Raw genomic sequence first — 20,558 nt, 5'->3', positions numbered from 1 at the left:
TTTTTCCTCCAGAGATTCAGCTCGTTCGACGAAGCGGTATTATGCAGCTGGTTTCGACTCTCCGTCCCATTTCTGTTTTTGTCGCTCACTTATCCAGTGACAGCGGCTGTATCTGTAGTGCGCATGCGCAAGCCCCCCCCCTCCCCCCCTCCTCCTCGCTCTTCTGCATTTTTGCCTGGAATTCGCGTCGAAAATTCCCGGCGAGTGCGTTGCACGTGTTTTTCCGCGCACAATGTTTGTGCGACCGATGACACCCCTGATCGAAGCCCCTCGGTCCCAGCGCCATCGATCGATTCTACCCGCGTTTAACAGATTTTTTTTTTTCCCCTTAACCTGAAGGAGCAGACCTGAAAAACGTGGCAGCAGATGCCTCTCTAGGAGACTCCAGCCAATAGCGTCGACCTATTTTCATGATGCCGAGGTTAATCCGATTAAGGCCTGTCTGCCAGCCCGCTGTGATTTCGCAGAATCAGGTCCCAGGAGATTAGTCAAGGGGGTACAGGGGTCTCACACACACAGATGACGCACGCCACACCTGCCCTGGCTACACGAAGCCAGTACTGCCCTTAAAGGTGCAGTCAAGAGGAACCTGGACTCTAGTTTTTGCCGCGGGAACTCGATCTACACGTTCCGGGCATTCTTAGAAACTGCGACTTATTGCCCTGTGTGGCCGATTTCCCTAATTAAATCGAATTAACGTCCGGCTCCCGCCTTTATTTTTTGAATTCTCCCCGTACGGTGGGCGAAGTCGACCAACGCGTGGAGTGCCTCTCAGCCAGCTCCGTGGAGGCTTTTGCTTTTTTTTTTAGTTTTTTAGGTTTCCGTGAATAAATAGTTTCATTCGCAGATAATATAGCCGCAAAATAAGCCCGCAGAAATAAAAATACGCGCGGACTATTTGCTATTACGGACTACTACGTATTACTCCGCCGATGGCAGAGCGGCAAGCCGCCACGGGACTGGGTTCTGAAAGGCACTCACTTCACGCGTTGGTCGACTCCACCCGCCGTGCGGGGAGAATTTAAAAAAAAAAAGGCGGGAGCCGGACGTTAATTCGATTTAATTGGGTAAATGACCACACAGGGCAATAAGTCGAAGTTCTAAGAAAGCTCGGAACGTGTAGATTGAGTTCCCGCGGCAAAAAGAAGAGTTCAGATTCCTCTTCACTGCACCTTTAACTATCACCCCAAGGTATGCCTACCCCTCCATTGTACAGGAGTTCTCTCAGAAGGTAGTGGACCGGCGCGTGGCACACTGGTCCCACTGGTGTATTTCGCCCGCCACCTCTAAAGGGTGCACCACTGCTGGTAAGAGATCCCATTGGGGATAGCGCACCATCCTGTGGAAGGGAATATGGTACCAGCTTTTTCCGCTGAACTACTTTGAAAGCAGAGTTTTAGTTGGCTCTTTCCTTCTTCGGAAAGGTCGGTCCCCACGTGGTACTCACTCGCGTACGACCGGTGACTAATTGGTACTTGAATTTCTTCTCTCGTGTTGACACTCACCGCAACCAGGTAGCCTAGTGGAATGCCTTCCTTATTTTTAATCAAGGGGCCATTACTGTAATTTATCGCTGACAGATAATTGGTTGGAAAGCGTTGGAGAAACAAATGCCGCCGGTCGGATCCGAACCCAACACCCCCGAATTTCACCCTCATTTCCCATCCCTTGTTTTTCAGTGCTTTTTTTTTGGTCCGATTAGCCGAACGATTTCTGTGACGTCAGTGTAGGTCACACGTCCCACCAAACGATATGATAGCTGCGTCTTAATTCGTTGCAATTCCAGCTTCTGAGTTTCGGGGTTGCTTTGGCGTTGCAAGGAATGAAAACGACGAAACGGCAATTACATGGCAGTTTTTCATGCCTCACGGCCGTCCTCGCTTCGGAGCAGCGAATCAAGCTGCTTTGTTCCTCTGGGCGCTCCAACGAGTTGTCGACGCTCTGTGCTAGCTTGCGGTCAGCGTTGCGGCCGTCCGTTGCAGCCGGCCTGCACGCCTTTGCCGCCGCAGTTTTTTTCTTCTTTTATTTGACACCACTCGCTCGCCTTTCATCTGGTAGTCTGTCAAAACGCGGCCCGCTTTCCATTCTGCGTGCCAGCGCGTTCTTCCGGGAGTACCTACCCCTTTTGTTGTCGCTGGCCGGCACTTCCTCCTCCTCCCGGAAGCTCATCGCAGCCGACCTTGCTCCGCGCGGCGTGTCAACCCTCGTCCGCCTGCCCCTGTTGCTGCTGGACACGGAATGGCCTCCCCCGATTCTGTGCGCTGGTAGACTACTCTCTGGCGCTTCCCTTTGTCTCCCCGACTCTGTACCGACTCATCGTTTGATGACGACCTCCTAACTTCCTTCCGGCCATCGTCGTCGCCAACGCTGTCCCTTTCGCGGCGTGGCCGGAACGAGGGGCAAGACCCCACGCCTCATTTTGTCTGCCCCCTCCCCCCTTCTGTTGTCACACCCCTATGCGCTTCCGTTCTGCCTACTCAGGGGCGCCTGCGGTAAATGGCGCCCTCTACCGTGGTGCCTGCCTGCATTCCGGGTGCTCCCCTTCTCCCCCGTCCTCGATCTGGTGCGGGGTTTCATCCGAACGCTCATCGTTCGGCGCAGCACTGTTGTGTCCACGCCGAAGAAAATCGAGAGAGGATAGGGTGCTGTGAGCTCTTTTGTGTGCGCGTTTTTTTCCCCGTGACTCTCTCTCTCGTCTTTCCATCATTATCCGCACTCGCTCATGAGAGCGCGCCCGTGTGCTCTGCTCTTAATCCCCTTAGCAGGTGTTGTGCACCTGACCCGCCGCCGCTGCCGCGAGGTTTTGTGCCGCGCAGTTTTTTCCGCGCGCGCGCGTGTCTGTGTTTGTCTACGCGTGGTGGTGGTGTTGGTGCTGTATCCGGACGCCCCGCGACCGCCGGCGGCGCGAGAAGCACGTGATCGCCCTGTGTGTGTGTGTGTGCACCCTTCCTATCTTCCTTTCCTTCCTCCCCTCTTTGTGCGCGCATTGTTGGCTGGCGCGCTTGGTACTCGTGTTCCATTCGCTCCCGTTGGTGATCGCCACCGCTTCTTTCTGTGCGGTCGCGAGAGACGTCCAGTAGAGGCGAGGGTTTATTCCGTGCCGTCACTAGTTTGACGCGGATCGGAGGAAGACGTGCGTTTTTGTACCGAGTAGGAAGACGTCATCGTGGTGGTTGCGACGAACGCGGAAATAGACGACGTGGTCGAAGTCGTCGTGGTTCGCCGAACGCGCTCGTCGGAAGGGATCGTCGGCATGGAGGAAGCAATACGCGCTGCTTCCGTCGTGGCGGTTGGTGTTTCTTTATATATATATTCTTCTTCTATATGTGCACGGAGTCGTCTTTTCCAGTTTGCTCGACACGTGCTCCCCGCGTCGCCTCTCTAGCGGTTGTCTTGATGTGTCGTCGCCGATATGGCTAAGATCTTAACCTGTCGCGTACTGACATTTACTGACAGTGGCATTTACTGGCTATGCGCGCGTAAGTGCGAATGGCCCGGCGCGAAGCCGACCATTGGCTTCTTCTTTTGAGGTATTAGATCCAAGAAACGCCCTGAATAGCAGCTTCGCGTTGCGTTTATTAAGTACGGTCAGCTGTTGACTGTCCTTTGTTTTTCGCGAGTTCGTTTACCGCGCACCAGCTGCGCGGTTCGCCCGCGCGCGCAGCTGTATTCAGCCGGGTCTGTAGTGCTGTGCGCTCAAAGCTTCCTATCAGGTGGATGGAAAAAAATGTCGGGCCCGAGAGAAGCGCGGAAAGTGTCAGGCTTAGCACCGCTCCCAGGGGTTGTTTGTTTAGTCTGTTCCACTAGTACTACTACTACTATTGGCCGCTTTTGTGGTTATTGCAGCGATCGGTCGTCGGGCATGCTATCACAAGTGCGTTTCGAAGGCTCTGTTTGCGCGCTCTGTCAGGGCTTTTTGTGTCGTGCAAATTTGCAGTCTTCGGCTTTTGGGCGGCCCTGTCGCTTTTCAGTGTTTTCAACCTCGGTTGCGTAGAAGCTGCCGCCGCGCCTGACCGCGCAGAAGTGGTCGCTTTACTCATTATTCTACTGGGCCTCCTTTTGAGAAATGGACAGCTTGCGGAGTGGGCGTTCTCCCGGTAGCGTTGTGCGAGAATGCGCGATTCCAGTGCGTCCGCCATTTTTGCCGGCCGTTGTAGGGAAATGGGAGTGGGGGGAGAGTTCAGTGCACATGTTCACCCACGAACCACGTTTTTCAACAACGTGACGAACTGCGGGACGAAAACTTGTTTTCTGGGGTGCGCAATGCTCAACTGTTTCCTGTACTACGAGCACAGCCCAATATGGCGGCGCCCATGGACAGGTGAAGGAAAAAAAGCGGCTTTTCCCCCTAAGAGAAGAGCGCCTTGCAGCCGTCGACCCATTTTCATGAACCTGTTCGTCTGAGCAGCGTGAACATGCAGGGACAGGACTATCCCCGAAAGTGCAGGGAGGAGACTACCCCCCCCCCCCCCCTTTCATCCGCCACTGCCTGCTTTGTCACTCTGCAGGCTCGTGAGAATCGGCCTGCGCCATTGGCCTAAAGACGGCCCTTTGACGGTGAAAAGCCGTTTCTTTTTCTTGAATTCTATCTGAGATGGCCTCATTGCGACCCTCGCAACTGCACGGGTGACGCATGCACCCCCCTCCTCCTCCTGAATAAGAAAGATTCGGTCGTCTTTTGGGAATGAGAAGACGCGGACCTTCGGACCGCCGTCATAATGGACAACTTGCAAAATTGCAGGAAAGCTGACTTCCAGGAAGATATTTTCCAACCAAAAACTCGTGCACAGGCACGTTTTCGCTTCCTGCCCTGCTGCCTGAGGGGGTTAGCGTGAGGGGAGGTTTGTCAGCAGCCCTCCACTGTAACCTTCTTGGAAAAGGTATGCGGGTCTGGCCCCAAATCTGCGTGGACCTGAAGCCCCGCTGGTCACCACCTGCTTTCGAGATACAGCGTAAAGGGTTGTTGTGGAAAGGTTACAATGAGGCATTCCGTTGACGAGCACCTGTCTCGACCCGCGCCTCGCTTTCGCGCCCCTGGTCTGTTGTGTCCTTTCAACAACTTCCCTCTCATAGAGATGGTGGCCTCCCCTCTCCCTTTTCGAACAAGAATGCGAGATTTTCGAGAGTTTTCGGGTGGAAAATTGTAGAGGGCGCTCGTTATTCTGCAAGTTGTCAATTTCCACGGCAGTTCGGCACCCAAACAGCGGCCCATCCTGGGCTGCCGTAACTTTCACTGGCACTTTCACGACGCAGATACGCAGCGCACAACACGCGTTTGCGGAAGGAAATGAGACCACGCTGCGGGAAGAAACACGTGCTTAGCTTCAGAGTCAAGCTGCCGTGACGGGACACTCCAGGCAGCACGTGCGTACTGACAAGCCTGTGGGCGGTAGTGCACCAACTTGTTTGACCGGTCACCCCTACCGCCCGGCCGACCAGGGTGAGGTGACGTCAAAGGAAGCGAGGAGGAAAGTGCGGAGGCCTTAAAAATTTCTAGGAGGCTTTGGTCAGGCTCGCCAGTCTCCTTTTAGTCATGCTTAAAGGTGCACTGAAGAGGATTCTGAACTTTCCTTTTTGCCGCGGGAACTCGATCTACACGTTCCGAGCTTTCTTCGACTTATTGCCATGTGTGGCCGATTTCCATAATTAAATCGAATTAACGTCTGGCTCCCGCTTTTTTTTTTTTTTCACTTCTCCCCCCGTACGGTGGGCGGAGTCGCCCAACGCGTGAAGTGCCTTTCAGCCAGCTACGTGGAGGCTTTGCTTTCGCTTTATTTTGTTTTTTGGGTTACCGTGAATAAATAGTTTCATTCGCAGATAATATAGCCCCAAAATACGCGCGGACTATATGCTTCTGCGGATTACTACGTATTACTCCGCCGATGGCAGAGCGGCAAGCCGTCACGGGACTGGGTGAAAGGCGCTCCACGCGTTGGTCGACTCCGCCAACCGTACGGGGGAGAATTAAAAAAAAAAAAAGGCGGGAGCCGGACTTTAATTCGATTTAATTAGGGAAAACGGCCACACAGGGCAATAAATCGAGGTTTCTAAGAAAGCTCGAAACGTGCAGATTGAGTTCCCGCGGCAAAAAGACGAGTTCAGATTCCTCTTCAGTGCACCTTTAAGCATATCAGATGGAGCACTGAAGCAGTGTCAACCGACGACTCACGCCTATCCACATTTGCTGGGCGAAGCCAGCACTTCTCTTGGCTGCTGCCCATCAAATACGCCCAGCGCACCACTGCTGAAGGGATTTCCGCGGAATTTTTTTCGTCGAAGCCTTGGCTACCCGAAGGTTCATTGCAAGAAAGCTGCCGTGAAAATTTTGATTTGCTCGGGGAACATTTCTGTACCTTTTTACTCGATTCAAACTCGTGACATCAACACCAGAAGGGGCTCCGCGTTTAGGAGTCAACTGTGGCGTATTCAGGCCTTGCAGATTTGGATTAGGCATGTCTCCTGTTGGCTCGGTTTTCTGGACCCGCAGTTCTAGTTTTGTCTGTTTCTAGCTTACCAAAACTACGCTTCTCTGGTGGCTCAGTGGTTATGGCGCTCGGCTGCGGACCCGAAAGACGCAGGTTCGATCCCGGCGGCGGCGGCCGAATTTCGATGAAGGCGAAATTCTCGAGGCCCGTGTGCTGTGGTCAAAATTTCCGGAGCCCTTCACTGCGGCGTCCCTCATAGCCTGAGTTGCTTCGGGACGTTAAACCCCAATAAACCAAACCAAAAATTACGTTTTCAGCAAAAGTAAACTAGTGATCTGTACATGTTGATCCGTCGATGCAGGCCATCGAAACGCGGTCAGGATTCGATCTCGCGTCCTCCCTCGTTCAGCGAGTAGTTGTTTGTTTATTTTACAGTCCCACAGAGAAGTCGGTTTCCGGCATTATCGCCAGAGGAGTGGTTGCGCTTTCGCGGAGACGACCTGACACACGTATACGACCCAGGTCGACGTGGAGGCATTGGCGGTTCCGGTCGGCCGGGGGAAACGGCGGTTGTGGGAATATCCTGCGGTTGTAACGTGTTCCGACGTCACCGTAGCGTCCGGATGTTTACGTTCTCTCGTCCTCGAGCCACCACCGTCTCGCTGACTTCGTTGGTACTGCGGGGTCTCCTGCTGAGACTCTCGCGAAGAAGCGTACGAACAAAACAAGCAAAGAAAGGATCGAGTCGCACTGCGTAGTCCGCCAGACTCTTTCCCCTCCTGCGCGGAAATGATGCGGCAGGGGTATGTGTACAGGGAGTTTCACCTAAGACTTTACACAATTTTTAAAAATCGGCAGTTTTAGTTAGAAAGCTTTTTTGGGCGTAGCATTGTCAGAAGTCAAGCACACCAGAATACAGATAAGGCGTGCTAACTAGGGGTGTGCGAATATCAAATTTTTCTAATACGAATCGAATACGAATACTTGATTCCGAATATCGAATAATCAAGGACAGACGCATTAACCACTACAAAACATTTATTTGAGTACCTAAGAACATCACAGTTCAACTATCGATGATTAAATGGACACAAAAGGTGTGTGTGGCTGCACAAAAAGTATCAAAGTCTCGAACATTATTCTTAGAAGAGTGGAAATATCAGAGAAGATGGCTAGTACCCAGCATTGATTAAGGCTAGCTTGCCATCAGCACAAAGGCGCGTTGCTGGGAAGAACATAAAAGGTTGTCGTGAAGGAAAACCAGCTGCTCCACATGGTCAGGCAGAAGTAGTTCCCTTCTAGCTGAAACGACTCCTCCAGCCACAGAAAATGCCCTCTCACTTCGCACTGAACTGGCACGTATTGCGAGGTACTTCGTGCACAGCTCTGACTCTACGGCATGGCCCTTGGAGGAATGAAAAAATTTCGTTCCTCGAAAGAAAAATTGGAAGGAAAAATTTTTATTCATCTATGCGCATTGCTCTGGGCGCCGCCATGCTATTATGTCTCTGTCGATAGGGCTTGCGGACCGAAATGAACGCCGGTGCTCACAATGAATATTCGGCTAGATACGAATATTCGCATCGGGTCGATTATTCGAAAGAACACGAATACTAGGACTTCGAATCGAATACGAATACTAAAAATATTATATTAGAAGTATATTTTCGATTATTCGAAAGAACACGAATACTAGGACTTCGAATCGAATACGAATACTAAAAATATTTATTCGAAGTATATTCGAAAATTTCGAATATTCGCACACCCCTAGTGCTAACACTAGCCGGTTAACTAAAATTGGATAGTGAACTTTGTAACTTTTACTGTTAGCCTCCTTAATTACTGAGAGGTGTGTATCCCACTGCAATTGATGTCCTTATCAGTTTCTAGAATTTCGAAACTACGGTTACCCTCGGCGCTGCGACTGACCCAACAGATTTTGCCCACATCGCGCCAGAATGCATGTGCTTTCGAGAAGCTTGCCGGCAAAGCAACTTCGCCGAGGTAGCCAAAACGTGTTGGACCACAGCGCCGATTGTAATCGTGTTTTCGAAATTCTGAAAAGTGATACGGATATTGCTTGCGATGGGCTACACGCCTCACATTAAGTAAGAGCGGATTCTGATGCACTGCACCGCTGACAATGCTATGCCAAAAAAAAAAAAAAAAAGCACTGTTCTAGCTCGAAAAGCGTATTTTTAAAAATCGGTGGGAAGTCAGGTGAAAAACCTTGTATAGTCCTTCATTTGTGTACCAATTTTGTACTACTTCTGTTTTTCGTTATCTTCGTTACTTGCTGAAGCGACGCCTCTGAATGGCGGGACAAATTGGGATGAAACGTAATGGGAATCGCATGGTCATGCTAACTGGACACAGTTGGTCGATGTGTACCATCTAATCACATTGGGGCATGGCATCGGAGCCAGGTTGAGTGGCCGCCGCGGTGGCTCAGTGGCTATGGTGCTCGGCTGCTGTCCCAAAAGACGCGGGTTCGATCCCGGCCGCGGCGGCTGGAATTTCTTTGGAGGAGGTACTGTACGATGTCAGTGCACGTTAAAGAACCCCAGGTGGTCGAAATTTCCGGAGCCCTTCACCACGGCGTCCCTCATAGCCTGAGTCGCTTTGGGACGTTAAACCCCATAAACCAAACCAAACCAGGTTGAGTGCTCTCACTACTGGAAGACCGTTCGAAGGCCGTCCGTGACGCTAGCGCTACGCTAAAGCGTTACGCCACCGCTCTGAACGCGTAGCGGTAGTGGTGGTGGCGGCAGCTGCGTCGTCTCCAGCTGCGCGCTAAGAGAATGGGGGTGCTGCTGCGCTCGGCGCACAATGCGGTGCCGCCGACGGGCCGTTGAACTCCCCCCTTCGCGATTTCTGTCCGGGAAACCTGGATCCCGCCACGTCGTCCGTCCCCGTTTCGTTTTTGCCGGAAGCGCCATCTGTCTGTGCGCATCTTTCCTCTCCGATGCGCGGGACATTGTGTGGTGGTGGTGCTTTCGGAGCCGGTCAATAAATACACCCTGTCCTGCCAGTCGAGGACACGATCAGTGCGGGCGTGTCGTATGACTTTGAAACTGCTCGTAACGCTTGATTGATATTTCATGGGTATAGTGCTCTCGACTTTTTTCCTCTTTTTTTTTTTTGGTCATAAGACGCGGAAATACTTCGTTATAAGGTTCAAACTTGCGCAGATCAAAAAGCGCTACTTCGCTTGAAAAAGCTGGGCTGCTTGTTCTGTTACATATTGCTCCGTTTCACGTTTATAGTTCGATTCTTTTATCGCTGTTTGTGGGGCAGCTGCTGTTGGTGCCAGTAAGGTAAAACTAACTTCGTCATGTCTGGTGGCTGATGAGAAACTCGCCCGTACGGTCACATGGAAGGAGCCTGTCACCGCAGGTGGACCGACGGGTAGGCGTTGAACCACAGTGGCAGACCCGGTGTGCGTATAACAATTAGTTGTCGTAATACCGTGTCACTGTCCGCTCACCTGCCTTGAAAAAATCCTCTCCTATTGACCTTCCAACTCTGACCTATACCAGTGGGGGGTACCTTACCTCCCCCACAAAGCTTCTGCCCTACTGCCCGCCCTCTGCCTAGTTTACCTTCTCCCCAGGTACCACTCCCTTACCCCCTGAAGACACTTCGGTCATCTCTCCTGCTTATTGTATTCCTCATCCCCTGTATGTTTCCTTCCTTTGAAATGCGAAAAGCATGCTTGTGACGTCATGGACACCAGAGAGGAAGTGTTACGCATGGAGGGGAGGGGAGGACAGACGGGAGTGTTCCTCTCAGGCATTCGGCCGTTTGGGGCGAAATGTCGTTTGTGTGTGTTTTGTCGCGGACGCGCTGCCCGATGTAAAGGTCAATAACACGAGCGCTCCGAGAAGGTGAGCATTGTTTTTCTGCCTCCCAAGAAAAGGGCACGCCCGCGCGCATTGTGCCGGAGACAGGAGCTGCGTACTGCGCTCCTCTCTTCTCCGTGTCCACGTGTTCCTTGGTCGGTGACGAGGTCGTTCGCTCTCTCGTTAAGCCGCCAGGTTGGACCACGCTGGGCCGGCAACTGATGGGCTTCGTGGGAACCTTCCTTGCAACCCTTTCGATATTCGAGGGATGTGGACGCATTGTTAAACATGATTCGCCGCGCGGAAACGGTGCGGTCGTTTTGTTCTCTGTTGTTCTGATTCTTGAGGCATTGTAGAGACCACCCAATGCCCCGAGACCACACAGGCGCTCTGTGTTGTCTTTTTTTTCTTGTGTGCTCGTGTACGTTGTCCGCAATGCAACGCCAACTCGTCCATCAGTCTGTGCTCTTGAGGCAGCCTGGCGTAAGATGACAACGAAAAAGACCGATTGTTTTTTGTTTGTTTGTTGTAGTGCATCGAGTGACCTTCAGTCAACTTTAACCGCATATTACAGGGTGTCCCACCTAAGACTTTTACGCAATTTTAAAAAATATGCTTCTTGAGTTAGAAGAGCGCTTTTTTCGGCATGGCATTGTCAGCGGTGTAGTGCATCAGAATACATACAGCTAAGACGTGACGACTAGCAGGATTTTTAACTTGAAATAAAAATAAATAAGAAAATATTGAATAGTTGACTTTTTATTACTGTTACGCTCCTTAATTATTGGGGTGCTTAATTACGTTGGTTTGGTTTATGGTGTTTTAACGACCCAAAGCGACTCAGGCTATCAGGGACGCCGTAGCGAAGGGCTCCAGAAATTTCGATCACCTGTGGTTTTTTTAACGTGTGCGGGCATCGCACAGAACACGGGCCTCTAGAATTTCGCCTTCATCGAAATTCGACCGCCGAGGCCGGGACTTAATTACGTGTGTACGAATGATTTACGCACCATTCCGAAGAAACACACCCAACCGAACAGTTCGTGTCATTCTGCTTCAGAGGCGGCAAAAAAGACCGATCCGCGAACTAGCTCATCAAGGATGGAGACCGGGGCCTGTAGTGTCGTTTCTTTGCTGCTGATTAAGCAACCAGTCCTTACTTTAGGCGTGAATTTTTTGTAAGGTAGACCGTGCCGGTTTCCTCGGGTTAGCTATCAAGCTTCGTCAGGAATCAGTGTGAGGGCAAGTGTGGAGTTTTTTTTTTTTTTTTTTTGGGGGGGGGGGGGTGCTCGTTTATCTGTTGGTTCTGCTCTGTCGCAATAAATGGGGCCACGATGCCCAATGGTGCTGCGTTCTATGTTGAAGTTGGCCATTTTGCGACAACCTCGGGTGGACCTCTCGTACATTATGAGCATTGCCCGCCCGCCTGTATTTGTTCCGCCTTTGTTTAACAGATCGGTTTTACGGCTTGGCTTTCATTTCGGGATATCACGAATGTCGTCATCGCACACGCTCCCCTGTGTAGCCGTTCAGATTGGCCAGGATTTTTTTTTTCTGGTGCTTGTCACGTCGTCGCTGTGTCTCGCGAAATGCAGCCTTTGTTTTTTTCTTTTTTTCTTGGTTTCGTTTGTTGTCGCTGTTTTAACATTACTTTATCGGCTTCTTGAACTGGGTTGAGAGGATATTTGATCATCAGCTGAGAATGGTAAAATCAAACAGATTGATAAACGCTGACGTAGCCTTCCAAGCTTAAGTACTATTACTATTCAAGGAAAAGCTTGGAACAGTAATCGTTTAGTGCTTTGTACCATAGCCTCCATACCACACACTCACGAATCCAAGCTTAGGATGCAGTGAGTACGCGTGGTTGATTTTATAGAATCGATAGTACTATAAATAAGTAGTATTGACACGGCTATCGATAGTACTATACACAGAGTTATCAATAGTAATAACTATCGATAGTACTATCGATATAGCGCTATCGATAGTACTATCGATGTTAAAAAGACTATCGATAGTTCGATAGTGACTCAACTTATCGATAGTACTATTGATAGTTTTGCATCACTAGTTCGATGCCCTTCATATCAGTCAGTGCACGCCGACGCTCCTAGATGCGGCACCCTCTTGTGTTCTAGTTTTGTTCCCGTTCTCGAAGTTAGCTGTGCGTATGCGGGGGAATTCCGCGAAACCGGGTCAACAGTGAGGGTGACGTGGTGTGGTGCCTACTACTAGTTTTCACTTTTCGCGCGATGAAGACGACGTCGACTACCTTTGCTGCCGCCTCCCAGGCGCCCGCTTATTATGTTTGTTTGTTTGTTTTTTCTGCTCATTTGCATGCACGACCTTGGTTCGTTCGTTTTTTCGTTTCACATTCCCTCTTTTTTTCTCTCTTGTATTTTCCAGAACGACTACAACCACGCGTTAGCGCTCAAGAGAAAGCTGGACGACGTGAGTGATTTTGAAGCAAGCATGCTTGTTTTCATAGTTTATTCTTTATTTTTTCGCTCTTTTTTTTTGCATGCGCTGCGCGGCGTTATTTTGTTTTGTCCGCGTAATTCCTCACGACTGTTACTGCCACAGTGGGCCTTTTTTTTTTTTTCGGGCCGCGACGAAATGGATGCCGCGTTCACAAAATTCGTTGCACTCCAGTGGTTGCCGATTTTGCTCCGCAGTTTCTCGCTCATACAATGGGAGACGAACAACAATAGTACCTTTCTAAAGCGTGCCTTTCTGCCTCAAGACGGAGAAGGCCTCTCTGTGGCGGCGATGCCAATCGGCGTGTTGATGGCCTGAGCGACTGCTGGCCTTTTGCCTTGCAGGCTGAGAACAACGGTAAACGCTAGGTCGAGCGCTCGCAGTTCTGCTTGAGAGAAGGGAGTTTTAGCGAGTCGCTGTGCGCAAACGGTGTGTAGTCATATACAACTCGAGAACGAATCTGCAGATGTCCCTCACAGGAGGCCCACCAGCCAGTGATGTCGACCTATTATCAGTACTCTGTGTGGTGAACTGATGGTGAACGGTATTAGTGTTCTTAGCGTTCGCACACGTTTTTCTTTTTTGGAATTCTATGACGTAATTGGCGACTAGTGTTTTGGCTTTGCTCTTGTGGTCGCCCGGGTGGCGTGCGTAACAATAGCAATCGCCTACTTCCGGTGACCGTTACAGGGTTATGGTTGCCTGTGCGTGCGTCTTATGGTCGTATCGAACTTATTTCTCAATGCCTGTCTGAACCCGGTTGGCGGATTTGTGGAAAAGAACGGTGCTCACGGCCACTTGTCACTGGCCGTGGAACCCTCGAACATCAAAGTGCCGTCCGTACGTACGCGCGACCAGAAAGTAACGATAACGTTGAGAGCGGTCTCTGTGTGTCTTCATTCTCTGCCCGTTCCTCGTTGCGCCGCTGCTCCGAAGGACAAACCACAGCGACCGATCTAGGCCGATCTATCTATCGATCGTTGGCTATCGAGTCCGTTTCGGTTGTCGAGCTCGCGCGTGCCCCCTTATCGCGCTGTTATCGCGTCGCACGCATCAAACGCTGTTCCTAAAGGTCGCGGCTCTCTGTCACGGCCGCCCGCTTGGGGGATTCCCTCCTCACGCGCGGCCGTTACCTCCTCCGTTCGTCCGAGTTCCCAGCTTCTTCTTCTTCGAAGTCGTGCCACGTACTGCGTGGGCCATCAATTTCCGCGTAAAACCTCCGTTCGATGGTGGGGCGTTTACACCGGTCGGGTTGCTTGCCGGGGAAAGGAAAAAGCTCAGAGGTCGTTGACGTCACCTCTGTAGCGTGGTACGGATGTAATTGGTTTGGCGTGCGGGTTCCCAGAACCAGACGCCGCGGTGGCTCAGTGGTTACGGCGCTCGGCTGCTGACCCGAAAGACGCGGGTTCGATCCCGGCCGCGGCGGTCGAATTTCTTTGGAGGAGGAATTCTAGAGGCCCGTGCACTGTGCGATGTCAGTGCACGTTGAAGAACCCCAGGTGGTCGAAATTTCCGGAGCCCTCCACTACGGCGTCTCTCATAGCCTTAGTCGCTCTGGGACGTTAAACCCCATAATACAACCAACCAACCGTTCCCAGAACCACCGCTGGGTTGTTTCTGCAGGTCAGAGTTGACCGACTGGTGGCGATGCAGAACGCTCTCGCGTCGTTGTTGGAATTTTCAGCTGTCCGTGGCGTTTCGCGTTTTGACCACGTGGGATTGCTAGAGTGGTTAGCGGATCATGTTAGTGGGTGTGGGAAGTTATTTATTGGTCGCCAGAAACGCGGGGATGGGTAGTTCGCTGCCCGTACGACGCCCAGGACGCAGTTCCCGTTCCTGCCGTTTTGAATCTGCCCGCTCTTTGAAACGCGACCGAAGCGCCCTCTGCTTCCACGCCGTGTTTCGCGCCGCTGCCACGAGGTGGAGGCACCCGTCTCGCGTGGTGCTTGGCGCTGTGCGGCCCTCGGGAACTGCGCTGGTACTGCCTCGGATGTGGGTGTTTCGCGAGCGGTGTGTCACGGGGCGTGCTCTTGTAATGACTATGCGTTTGTGCTTTCTGGCTATCGTGAGCGCATATCCGATTGCGGGTTTTTTTTTTTCCCTAGCTGCGACCGGACGTGTTGCGCGGGAGAGGTTCTGTGGGTGTTCGGATAATGGTAAGCTGTAAGATGGTTTAGGAGTGGGTAGCATGCACGAGGCCTTACATATGCTTGCACTAAGGTGCTTCAGATCGTCAAAGGAAGTCAGATTTAGGTTTTCAAAATTGTCTTCGCCTTGCTATTGCGCGGCTCACATTCTGTTGCCTGTGTGTAGGATGTTGGTCCTTTTCAAGCAAGCCACGTAAGGCGGCATGCGGCGAACCCGCATGCTGTTAATGAATGCTATGTAGCTGCCCCCTCTGTTTTCGATCGTTGTTTACTTGTCACTTTTATAACTATTAAATAGTGTTCCTGGTCAAATCGTTGCCGCTGTGTCGAACGCGCCTACGGTAGCGTACTCTAGCGGCTGCCTCATCAAACGAGCGAGTAACGAGATCCGCACAATCCGCGCGCAGGTCTCGGAGGCGGGTGTTTGTTCAGTTGTTTTCGTCTTGCCTGACAGGTGGCGCTACGGGTACCGCTGAGAGGCACGGCTTTGGGCGTGCCTGCAGTCGGTGTCTGTCGGTGTCCAAGCACCAGAAATACGCGCTCTACGAGGCATATGGTAACGTTATATGGAATTCAGCGCAAAAAAAAAAAAACGGACAAGGGAGGTAGTAAGGGACACAGAGACGTTCACGAGCGCTCGTGAACGTCTCTGTGTCCCTTACTTCGTCCCTTGTCCGTTTTTTTGCGCTTAATTCCATATAACATGCTTCACCAACTATCCTGGCAGCTTGCTCTCCTGAACTGCATATTGTAACGTCGGGTTCCGGAGCCGCCGGACTAATTTCGACCCCTGGGGTAATCTCGCAGAGGAGCGCGTTTTTGCATTTAGCTTTATCGCTTAGGTTCGGGTATATTGCCGAATGAAGACCACTTATTTTCGGCGATTAGATGGCGGGAGTAAGTAAATCAGATTACGATTGCGTCCCATAGCCGTTTGGATGGCGCCACGCGGGACGTTCGCTCGGTCCCGCCCAGTGCAATCGTACCGCGAGTGCACGTGTTATTGGAAGAGGTGTGGAAAGCGAATGCGCGTGGCACGTGTTGCCCAACTCGGAGCCAAGGGAACCCTACGAGTCGTGCGGTCAGTCCACCTCTTACAACGAAGTACGAGTTATAAAGAAAGGCATCTAGGCATTGCTTTCTGCCCTTGCGTTTCGTACTGCGGCGTTTGCACGGGCGGTCTCCTCCCTCCTCGGTTGAGTGCCGCTCCCGGGGCCGGGCGCGCCTGGCTTTTGTCTGTCGGGTGGTGTGACGTCAGCCGGCGGCGGTTTTGTGTTCTCCGCCGCATCGTCTAGGAATGTGCGAGCAGCACTCGGCCGCCGCCGCTATGGGATGACAAGTCGTGTGAGGAGCAATCTGCTGGGCAGCTGGTTAAGTTTGAGCTGACTCGCGGAAAAACTCGCCTCGCCGAGACTTACGTAGCTGCTGCGGTAGTTCATGAGTTTACCTTAAGTGCGATTAGTCGAACGAGCTTTTGAGCGGGTTTGTTTGATACTACAGGCATAACTGCAGCTCTAGAACCGTGTTCACATTTAGGAAAACACGCTTACCAATTACACGCTTGTCCAATTTTCGAGGCCCGTGTACTGTGCGATGTCAGTGCACGTTAAAGAACCCCAGGTGGTCGAAATTTCCGGAGCCCTCCACTACGGCGTCTCTCATAGCCTGAGGTGATGCTGCTGCTGATATTTACTGGAATATTCATTCACATATTAATTAGGTTTGGTTTATTGGGGTTTAACGTCCCAAAGCGACTGAGGCTATGAGAGACGCCGTAGTGGAGGGCTCCAGAAATTTCCACCACCTGGGGTTCTTTAACGTGCACTGACATCGCACAGTACCCGGGCCTCTAGAATTTCTCCTCCAAAGAAATTCCACCACCGCGGCTGGGATCGAACCCGCGTCTTTGGGGTGAGCAGCCGAGCGCCATAACCACTGAGCCACCGCGGCGGACGTTAATCCCCATAAAAGCAAACCAAACCAAGCTTACACGGATGTCCGCTGCACTGACAACTCTTGACTGCTAGAAAGCACGCTGAATATAAGAGCTACGTTGCCCATGCGCGCACAGACTGAACTAAGGCAAACACAGACGGACACACGGGCCAAAGGCGCTACTTGAGCCGGCACATGCTGTAAAGAACATCTGGTGGCAGAGAATGGAGCCTATTCGGTTCTGTAATACTCGATGGGAAAAATGCGAACAATTCGGCGCCTACGCGCCTCGCTGTTCGAATTTCTTTTCAACGCGCTTTTACCTGAGTGGTAAAGAAAATGGCGATTGAGTCGTCCCTGAATGCATCACGCACGACTCTAGTGCCGTTTCGCTACCACCGATGTAAAAGCATGGTGAAAAGAAGTGCGAACAGCGGAGAGCGCCTGGGCTCCGCTCTGTTCGCGTTTCTTTCGATCTCCCCGGTACATACCAACTGAGGCGTCGCTTACGCTGTCATTGCTCCCATTCCTTGCGTGGCAAGGTTCCAACACTCTGCGTGCGGTTAGATGGTTTACCTAGAGCCCTTGCACTGTCGAAATGTGGTGCACCCTTCTTGCAAGCTTTGCAATGCGCGAATTTTCTGTGCTGCGGGACAATTTGTTACTTACGTTAAAACAGATGCTTGGGCAAGTTGGTAACTCCGGTGAAAATTGTTACTTACGACTGCTCAGTTGCATCGTTTTTGAGGCGTTGTAGGTAGCCCATCGCAGTATCGCCAGTAGCGTGATTGCGTCAGCCACAACACCTCCTAGTCTTGCAGGACCTCTGCACACCGGTGTGACGTCACGCGAGTGAAGTGAACCCCTTGCCTCGACCGCCGTGCTCACTGAAGGCACTGGAAGAGCCCGTGTGTAAAGCCTGGAGGGCTCCGGAAATTTCGTACACCTGGGGTGCTTTAACATGCACTGTACGATGTATGTGCACGTTGAAGAACCCCGGGTGGTCGAAATTTCCGGAGCCCTTCACTACGGCGTCTCTCATAGCCTGAGTCGCCTTGGGACGTTAGGCCCCCATAAACCCTCATGCAGGCACACCATGGTGGCTGTCATCTGGCGGTAGTGCTGTAGGGTCCTGGGGTAGAGGCGTCGTGCGTGGGGGTCCTTGTAAGTCCTCTAGGTGGCGTTGCACCTTCCCGTACTGAGCGCGCGTGCAGCCCCAGTGGTGGTGAGAAACGTGGGTCGATTTTGTTTTCTTCGCTCAGTCCCGGGCGCCCCCCTTTGGCTCGGCCTTTGGAACTGTTCGCCGTTCTGTCCCGTACTTCCTCTGTCTGCCTTCGCCGCGGTGTTGTGTTGGCTCTCATCGCGTGAGACCGTGACGGCGCCTCAACGCATAGGCTGCCGTGACCGCACGCCGCGTGTCGTGTGCTAGCGGCCACCTCGGAGTGGAAAGCACTTTCCTGGACGCGAGCACATTGTTTTTGTTTTTTTTTCTCGCTCGTAGAGAGCTATAGACTCTTCGCGAATCGAGCGGCTACGCTGACGCCGTAGCGACCATACATACCGCTTGGCGCTTCTCAGCTTCTTTGCTAGCTAGGGTACTACCTTTCCCATAGCTCCGCCGACGTCTTGGCCATCGCTGGGTCGTGCACTGTCACGGCGCTCTCTTCGGTGCTCGGCTCGGCGTGCCTAAAGCGTGCCAACGTTATGCTGGCAACAAAAATGTCGGGGAAGAAGGATGCAGCGCTAGCGTCGTGCGTCCCCCCCCCCCCCCCCCCATCGTTGTTCTGGACGCTGGCCCTCCCATTCCCGTCCTTCTTTCCCCCCGGCCGCCGTTCTCGTCCGGCGCTGTCCTCTCGCAGACGCTGATGGACTCCCACGGCACGCCGTGTCACGGTCCGCCTTGGCCGAGGTCAATGTCAGGGCGGCCATTGTTCCTTCTACCGCCGCTGCCCGTGGCCGGCCAGCAGGCTACCTCCCTTTTCTTTTTTTCTTTCTTCGACCTCTTTCATTTCTGAGTACTTTTTCTTCTGTTCGTTTGCTTTGTGGTGTTTTTCTTTAAACCTGCGCTGGAATCTCGCTCATGCGTGGACGCCGCCGCAGTGAGTCGTCGCTGCCCGCGCGCCAGATCGCGGCGCCTCGATCGTTTTCTCGCGTCCCTTTATCGCCCCCCCCCCCCCCTCCTTTTTTTGTGTTTTTCTTTGTCTTTCTCGGTCTCTCCCTTGTGTCGACGGTGCTTCTTCGCTCGTGAGGCGAGCATTGTGCGTTCTTGCGCGTCCCGCTTCCTTTGTGCGTCCATTCCTCTCTGTTCTTCCCGGGACGACGATGCCCCCCCCCCCCCCCCCCCGGCCACTCTCTCCCTTCGCCCTAGCTCGCCGCTCATTGTCTGCCCGCGCTCATTACGCCGCGTGCTTTTTTCTTTTCGTAAGCCGAGGCTTTTTTATTTTTTTTCTTCGCTCCTTCCGCAGTCGGAGGAGCCGTCGTGGAGATCGCTCGCGAGCGGCGTTCTGGGCGCCGGTAATGTTCGCTTTTCTTCTCTCTTGGCTGCGTTCGTCCTTGCTCCTCTTCCTGCACGGGCCATTCATTTGTTTGTTTGTTTTTGTCTCTGCGCCGCCTCCCGTTGTCTTTATGGTCCTGCACCCGTGCGTGTACATACCTCGAGGTCGCCATCGCTGTTGCTGCGCTCTTTCGCCGGTTCCGCCAGGGAGCGTCGCCGGCTTCTTCTACCCTATGCTGGCCTAGGGCTGCGCGATGGACGATTGCCGCTCCCCCAACCCTTCTTCGCGTTCCGCGGAGCGAGACGAGGGAATGGTTGGCATTTTCTCTCTCCTACGGCGTAGTTCGCACGGCAGGAGAGTGGGACTTGTGTACCTCTTTCCCTTGTTGGAAGCCCAGGTCCAGGGTTCGAGTCGCGCTTTGCCTGCCAAGGTAATTGGGAAAAGCAAGCTCAGTGCTCGTAATCTACGTTAAGTAATGACGCTTCTACCCTGCAGTTCACGCTCCTTGAATCGTGGAAACCCGCTATGCCTTGGAGCGTCTCCGACACTCTGCACAGGTGTGCGCCTATACGGGAGTAAAAAGGGGGGTAAGCTTAAGAGGGTAAGGGTAATTTCGACCAGCTGTGATTCTTTAACGTGCACTGGAACAGTGCGGAAAAATACCGGAACTGCATCCGATGAAAGAACAAACAGCACAAGCTGTGCTGGCTTACACGTCACTATCGTGCACTGCAGACGTCGTCCTGCTGACGTAACCGCTGCAGAAATGCTCCTCGCACACATGCTTCGCAACTAGGACATTCGCACGCCAGCATTTTATCCAGCGACTTTACGTAGGGAACGTCTGCAGAGCTCGGTGACGCGTAGGCCGCGAAAACGGGCGAGTCCTGTCGGTTACTCATACGATCGCCTCCGTACCACACACTCGGGAAACCGAGTTTAGGATGCAGTGGGTGCGCGTGGTTGATTTTATACAATCGATAGTACTATATATAACCAGTAGTATCGATACGGAACCCGCCGCGGTGGCTCTGTGGCTACGGCGCTCGGCTGCTGACCCGAAAGACACAAGTTTGATCCTGGCTGCAGCAACCGAATTTCGATGCAGGAGAAATTCTAGAGGCCCGTGTACTGTGCGATGTCAGTGCACGCTCAAGAACCCCAGATGGTCGAAATTTCCCGGAGCCCTTCACTACGGTGTCCCTCATAGCCTGAGTTGCTTCGGGACGT

At 52.5% G+C, this 20,558-nt stretch overlaps 1 protein-coding gene across 9 annotated transcripts in view; it reads left to right on the top strand.

The window, feature by feature from the left end:
- The window catches only part of heph (polypyrimidine tract-binding protein 1 heph), a 168,678-nt gene that overhangs the window by 55,688 nt on the left and 92,432 nt on the right, over positions 1 to 20,558 (top strand). For 7 of the 9 annotated variants that reach the window (XM_089551185.1, XM_089551158.1, XM_089551194.1 and 4 more), the window contains one exon: positions 12,680 to 12,724. The exons of 1 other annotated variant lie outside the window; for it this stretch is intronic. Coding sequence is in view for 6 of the 8 variants with exons in the window: in XM_089551158.1 (XP_089407284.1) it covers positions 12,680 to 12,724 (45 nt within the window). In the remaining 2 variants the exon portion in view is untranslated. Of the gene's footprint in view, positions 1 to 3,197; positions 3,290 to 12,679; positions 12,725 to 20,558 lie in introns of those variants that run through there. One more of the 9 variants, XM_089551163.1, reaches the window with a different exon arrangement.

Source organism: Amblyomma mixtum, chromosome 1, assembly GCF_055824585.1.
Source record: "Amblyomma mixtum isolate Tamu chromosome 1, ASM5582458v1, whole genome shotgun sequence".
Taxonomy (NCBI): Eukaryota; Metazoa; Arthropoda; class Arachnida; order Ixodida; family Ixodidae; genus Amblyomma; species Amblyomma mixtum.
This window is presented reverse-complemented; position numbering and strand designations above follow the sequence as displayed.